General features: G+C 39.7%; 1 protein-coding gene across 1 annotated transcript; it reads left to right on the forward strand.

The window, feature by feature from the left end:
- The first annotated feature begins 5,332 nt into the window (after nt 1-5,332).
- Nucleotides 5,333-7,122, forward strand: LOC143879412 (putative galacturonosyltransferase-like 9). Its single transcript, XM_077381789.1, has one exon. The coding sequence runs from the start codon at nt 5,676-5,678 to the stop codon at nt 6,744-6,746; it is 1,071 nt and encodes a 356-aa protein (XP_077237904.1). The 5' UTR covers nt 5,333-5,675; the 3' UTR covers nt 6,747-7,122.
- Nucleotides 7,123-7,424: the final 302 nt, after the last annotated feature.

Genomic DNA, 7,424 nt, shown 5'->3' on the forward strand with positions numbered 1-7,424 from the left:
CCAAAATTGATTATTGGACTCAAATTCGTGTTTAATTTTGAGTCCAACAATCAATTTTGGACTCACAATCCATTCTCAAATTCCAAACAAATAGGGCCTAAGAGATTTGAATGGTATGTGACCAAGACATGGGTGGATCCGATCCAAAGCGGATCCGTTGACTCCAACCCCCCTCTCGGTATGGAAACTCTGGAAAAGGGAGTGTGGGGGGGAAGTGTAAGAAAAGCCTTGACAACTAACTAGAAAAGTGGAAAATGAAGAGAAGAGTGTCTTTACTAAGTAAAGGGAGTGCGAATAATTACACAATAAATCTAGTGAGATGCCACCCATGTTAATACAATGATCCATGCCTATATCTCATTAATGGGGCCACCCCTCTAAGCGGTGAAAAGAAAAAAAAAATACCAAAAGTACGACAAGGTTTTCTGGGTCCCAATGTATGGGCCATGCCTCAAAAATCTCTGCCACTGGACAACTGTAACCCACGCATTTGTTGGGATCAATTTTGTTGTTGATTTGACATGCCATATCTTGACCATTCATCACAAGTAACAAATCAAAGGTTAGGATTCTTTGCTGGAGATATCTGATATGTGGCCCATCTATGGAGGATCATGGCAGATGAATGGTTTGGATCATCATAAGGATGGCCCCACCCATGGGTGGGGCCATCTATGGAGGATCATGGCAGATGAATGGTTTGGATCATCATAAGGATGGCCCCACCCATGGTTTCACCAAGGCAGCCATAGTATTTTTGGTAATAAAATGGGTGATCACAAGTGTAAATGCTTGAGATTGCTATCTGATATCATATTAATGGGGGAGAAACGTAGTGAGATTACATCTGAGGTGTAAGAGCTAGTTTCTAAATTTCAATTTTAGTTGTGGCGGTCCACACCAATCGATTTTTTGATTTGAGTCTCAAGATTCTTAAATTACAGTTGGAAATGGAATCTTAAACAAGGGAAGGGTATGTGATTTTTAAGGAAGATGATAGCCCAAAATCATTTGAAGGGATTACAGTCATCTAATCGTCGGGAATTGGGGTCATCAAAGTCATAATGGTTCCACTGTCGATAAATGAACCAGATCAAGCTATATACAGTCATGTGAATGGCGGAGATAGCAAAATGTGAACGACCCACATTGGAATCATCTGCACCTTATGCCCAGTTGATAGGCCACTGAGAGAGAGCATAACATAAAACACAAAGGTTATGAAGCTCTGCTTTCTTTCTACCTAAAATGGGCATAAAATAAATTTACACCTATTTTTCCACTTTAAATGGGTGTAAAATTTGTTTTACGCCAATTTTACGTCGGTAGAAACAGATTAGAAGAATAGGTCTTTAACCTCGAGCAAAACCTTGAATCCATAGAGAAAATTAAGGCAAAATCAAACTGCAATGATGATAAATTCGCTAAAGCCTGCCACATTTAAAGGGGTGCGAATTATCCTAAAGGGGGTGTGAATTTATCATCACCTTCTTTGTTACGCGGCAATACTCAGACCCTGTTCGTTTGAGATTATGACAATGGATGGTGAGCCCCCAAACCGATTATTGGACTCAATCCCTGTTCGGTTATTATAATCTCAAACGAACCGGCCCTAACGAACCCGGACTTTCAAAACCAGAAGTTATATATCCAAAATATAAAATTTTTCCAAAAATAGAGACTTGAAACTTCTCGTTTGACCTTAATTTCTTAAACGTGATGAATAAAAAAAGCTTCCTAATCGTCTTAGGTAGGAAAGTTTTACTAAAATAGTAACTTTGAATTGAAAACTATAATTTAACAGTTGAAATGTCCATTTTTGCAACCTCTTGATATTCTTTCCAACTAGTAAGTATTGAATCCTTATAGTTTTTGTTTAGACTATTTCAACAACTGCTTCTAATCCTCAATCTGACGATCGGATTAAAAGTGATGATGCGTATGAAGTTTTGACCTTTTGAATTGCCAGCTTTTGATCTCGACGGTTAAGGAATTGTTCAGCAACCTATACTACATTAGTGGACTATTTAAAAAAGGCCCAGTAAGCAACCCAATGATCTTTAGTGTGTCGGTGGATTCTTTATTTGGTTTTTAATCAAGCTTTCATGATGTTAATATTTTTTTTTTTTCCCAATATGATATAGTACGGCTGTAGTGTGTCCTATGATATTTGTTGGTTTTACATGTAATTATAATGATACTTAACATTTTTATCAGCTTGATATGGGATTTGAGATTTTGGGTTCCTTAGATACCTACAAAAATTATGTGTATTATTTATATGGAAATGATTTAGAAGACTAACCGGAGTTTGTTTCGAATGAAGGCCCTCCGATACTTAAGTCAGTGACCAACAACATATACGTAATAAACGCTAGAGAGTGATGAGCCTTTGAGTGGTTTATAAAGGATGAGGGTCTCGGAGTAAAGTGGAAACTTGCCTCTTGAGGGCACTTTCCTGATTGGTAAAGGTTCCTTCTCATATTAGGAAAGATTTCTAGAATATGGGTTTCCCATTTAGGTTTAATAGATTTCCTAGAATACAGGATTCCAAGATTATCTTCGGTGGCTGCTCTCTGGAGCCGCAATTTAGAGCTTATGGTTTCTAGTGTTTCCCATGGACGGTGAATTACCTTTTCACCCCATGGCGTGTTTGGGTCCATGCACGCCACGCGTTTGTCATTTATTATGGGTGTCAGTTTTTACCCCCATCAAATCTCATTTGTAAATAAGAGCCAATTTTGATGGCATCCAAAGAGGCCTGTAATTGTTTATTCCATCGATGAAATGCAAGGGTGTTGAAGTTGGGTAAAGTAAATAACTTCTTGTCAAATCAAGGACATAACCTAATTGCTACAAAGACTGTTTCTTTCTACGTAAAAGAAATTTTAAGCCCGTTCCAATGCTTACTAACACAACCAAACATTGCTTAAATCAGTGCCTAGAAAGCATCTTCGAGAAAAAAAACTTACAAAAATGATAGAGCACTATTGGATGTCGTGTCACTTGACAATAACGATCTGATGACCGCCATCCATCTCATTGAAGATTGGTGCAAGAATACCTAAGTACCTGGATACCTGCAAAACTCTGGGTGTCTGGATCAAGCAGATGGATGCTGAAAGGGAAAAGTGGGAAAGAGATTTAGAGTACGGTAATCCAGAGGCCACGTTGATGTTCTCTTAGGAGGGAGTGTACTTGCTCGAAGGACTTTCTTGATTTACTAGGAGATATTTATACTCCCTTACAGTGGTGGTTGCTTATTTCCCAACAACTTCCCTGGAGAGATTTCCATCTCCAGCATTGCCTATCATTTAGTTTAATTTGCAGTCAAATCAATGGCCTAGATTAACACCCTGGGAAGACTTTTCATCTCTAAACTTAGAGAGACTTCTCATTCCCACAATGACCCTAATATCACCAATCACACACCTAAGACAAATACGCTCTCACTTAGTGGGATATTGTCAACCACCTAATGTGACCCACACCAAGCTATTTCACCAATTGATATGACAAGTTTATCCTTTCCTAATATCCCCAATACACATGCCATGAGATTGATAAAAACACCGAGTTAGAAATTAGCTTCAATACAAAATAATAAATGTAGGGCAGTGATAAATCGACTCCCAAATATCTTAAATCGACCCCCCCCATGTGTCTATATATATATATCTCTCTCTCTCTCTAACCCGGAGGAGACAGAGAGACACATGGGGGGGTCAATTTATCACTCCCCTAAATATAATATAATTTATAAATCAATGCATGCGCATGTGTGCAATACGTGTCTGGGATTGTCATGTGATGATCGTCACCATCACAAATCTTCAATCGAGGGCTGATAACCACATGGTCCAACACTCATCCAATAGACGGGATGTTAACCTATTTTGTACATGTAATGATCGTCCCAATCACAGATCTCTAGTAGAGGACTGATGGCCACACGATTCAACACTCACCCAACAGACGGGATGTTAACCCATTCTGTACAAAACACTATGGGGCTTATAAAATACAAGTTTTAGCTTATAAAATAATAAATTCCATGTATCCAAACATGCCCCCCTATAAATATTCTGTATTCTCTCTGGTCCTTTTTCTGGAATTGGCTTTGATTTCTTTAGAATAAGTCAAGAGCAACACATAAGCAAATATGCTTATTAAGGACTATATTAACAACTAAGCAATGAGTCGGCGATGGAACGCGTTAGAGGCCCTTTAAATCTGTCCCACCCCAAACTAGGTCCCACCCATTCCCACTTCTAGGCGGGCCCCGATTCCCTTCCGTAAATGCGAAGCAAAAGCCCAAGCCTGCAGCCAAACACACTTAAAAGGTAATGGGGTAGTTTGGAGCTCCCGTCTTTTCTAGAAGCGTGCCTCCACTGAATCAAACCGCGTCTCTAGCATTACCGCGTCCATTTTCCTTATATCCTCGCTTCTCACGCAACGAGGAAAAGGAATAAAAAAAAAAAAAAGCCCTTAGTTTCTACACACCTGTTGGGAGACAAACCCGAGACTCGTTACATTAAAGGACAAAAATAACCTTGTAATCGAGGGAAGCAAAAGTGCAACAGTTCTCTCCTCCTGTAAGAAAACAAAACGTAAAGACTTTTCTATGCTACACGTTTTTAATCAGCAGTCAGAGACGGTATTACAATTCCCTAAAAACCTCTAACCACCCAATTAGAACTGAATAAACAATGTGATTTGTGCCACTAACAAAATCTGTTAAGGCTGAAATCAGTCTATCATTTTCACCAGCTTATGCAGACTACAACTTTTCCTCCACAAATGTTTTCTCTTGCAATCTAAACAGGATACCTTATCTGCCAGTTGTCTTTTTTCTTTAATCGGCTCGTGAGAGCTTTCTGGGAAGGAAAATGATACGGAGACCTAGAGTATAACCTAAAACGGGACCTGCAGTGAAAATATGCCACGTGTTAAAGAAAAATTTACTTTTTGATTACTTCCCTAAACTTAGGAGTGAAACAATTTGTTCGGTCCCCTTTTAAGTCATGCTCTTGCTCTCCCCAGCATTAGTGGCGAAGGAAAATGTAATAACCTTTTGTTCTAAAAGACAAGAATGGTTAGTGAAAATATCAAAACATGGTTTTCCGAAAGTTTCTTTTCTCATTTCTCATTTCCGAAAAGTAACTGCAAGCGCACGTGATCACATGTAGTGGGCCGATGCGGGCCTGCCATCTGATCAAAGCCGTCACATCTGGCACAGCTGTTAGCCCAAAACCCAGCTGTCCTCACACTAGTGGACAATAATAAATAATTAAAGACACCCAGATTTCAAAATAAGAAAACATCCCTTTTTTGTCCCTCGTAATAAAAAAAACTTCCTCCTTCCAATTTCCAAAGCAGTTTTTTTCAGAATTGGGAGAATATAACGAGTTTTTTTGGCAACATAAGAGGGAGAAGAGAAAGGAGGAGCAGAGGAGGAAGAGAGGAGGGAGAGGGAAAAAAAAGAAGGAGAGAATGAGAAATAATTTTTCTTCTCCCTCTCCTCCTGCATAACTGAGAAAGGGAAATCCGCGTGATAACCACAACGCGTTCTTCTTCTCTCGGTCTTTGGTCATCGGAAACCGAAAACCGAAAAACCCCTCCTTCCACTCCTTTTCTGGACTCCGTGTTCTGCTTTTTATTGACTTTCATTTCAGATGATGAGATATAATAAAACCGAGACAGAATCGATTCATCAGAACAACATAGGTTTTCAGATGTGGTTTCTCAGAGCACTTCTCTTCTTCCTCTTCTTGGCTCCTTACTACTCAGAAGCAATTCGTTCTATTCCGGAATGCAGTTCCGGACCGATTCTACTAACAAGATTCGCCGAGGCTCCAGAATATCGTAACGGAGCGGGATGTGCGTTCCATCCATCGCACGTACAGATCGCGATGACTCTAGACATGCCGTACATTCGAGGATCAATGGCTGCGATTCTCTCTGTCTTAAAACACGCCTCTTGTCCTGAGAACGTATTCTTCCATTTCGTAGCGACAGCAAACCCTAGAAATCTTGAGGAAATAGTCCGATCTACTTTCCCTTCTCTCAATTTCAAGCTCTATCTATTCAAAGAAGATCTCGTCAAGAATCTCATCTCATCCTCTGTCCGAGAAGCACTGGAAAACCCTTTGAATTACGCGCGTAACTATCTTTCAGAAATTCTCGATCCTTCTGTCCGTCGTGTTATTTATCTGGACTCGGATCTCATAGTCGTGGACGATATACAGAAGCTTTGGAATATCAATTTGAGTGGATCGCGTACAATCGGAGCCCCAGAATATTGCCGGGCTAATTTCACAAAGTACTTCACAGACTCGTTCTGGTCTGATCCGATAATGGGTAGGGTTTTTTCAGGAAGAAATCCTTGTTATTTTAATACTGGTGTTATGGTGATGGATTTAGTAAAATGGAGGGAAGGGAATTTTACGAGGAAGATTGAGGGTTGGATGAGATTGCAGAAGGAGAAGAGAATTTATGAATTGGGTTCGTTACCGCCTTTTCTTTTGGTTTTTGCTGGGAATGTGGAAGCTATTGATCATAGATGGAATCAACATGGTTTGGGTGGAGATAATATTTTGGGAAATTGTAGGAGTCTTCACCCGGGTCCGGTTAGTCTTTTGCATTGGAGTGGGAAGGGGAAGCCATGGGTTAGACTTGATTCGAGGACGCCTTGCCAGGTGGATAGTTCATGGGCTCCCTATGATCTATATTTGCCTTATTCTTAGATGAGGATTCTATTCTTTGTTGGTGTTGAATTGATTCTTTGAGATGTGTATATGTTAGAAGAGATTACAGAGAGATAGAGAGAGTGGGGAAAAGGATATTGGGGGTACATTTAGTTTCTCTTCTCGTCTTTACTCTTTTTTTTTTTCGTGGGTTCTTTCTTTATTTCTCTCTGCTCGTGTGATTATAATGCTGAAATTTTGAGAGGGGAGGAAGAAAGAGGAAGGGATATTATCATTTGATTCATTGGTTTTATTTTGATTTTGCCCACATCTGTGTTGGCTTTGGGGGTTGAATTCATATGCGGGTATTTTGGAGAAGAGAGGAGGGGTGTGGAGACTGAATAATAATAAATGAAAGAACACGAATTAGCTCCCACTTGCATGTTTTTTCATTTTTTCCTTTGAGTGCTCTGTTTTTCTTGTTTTTGTTCCTTGTTTTTGTTATGTTGTTTTCTGGGTCCTGCTGGAGTTCTCTGTTTTTCTTGTTTTTGTTCTCTGTTTTTTTGTTGTTGTTTAAAGCTACTGGGGACGATTTTGATGTGAAATTCGTCACTAACATAAACATGGCATGTGCTCTCAATCTATGTAATTGAGGGATTATTAAATAACCGGCTGGGTAGCCACCCAAATGGGCAGCTCAGCGGATAACTTTCTGGTGTACCAAGCAATCAAGCAAGA

This window comes from Tasmannia lanceolata, unplaced genomic scaffold (genome assembly GCF_043159265.1).
Source record: "Tasmannia lanceolata isolate RefF3 unplaced genomic scaffold, GAP_Taslan_0.1 ptg000006l, whole genome shotgun sequence".
In the NCBI taxonomy this organism is placed as follows: Eukaryota; Viridiplantae; Streptophyta; class Magnoliopsida; order Canellales; family Winteraceae; genus Tasmannia; species Tasmannia lanceolata.

Coding starts and splice junctions, on each gene's coding strand:
- LOC143879412 (XM_077381789.1), top strand. CDS start 5,676: ATGATGAGATATAATAAAACCGAGACAGAATCGATTCATCAGAACAAC.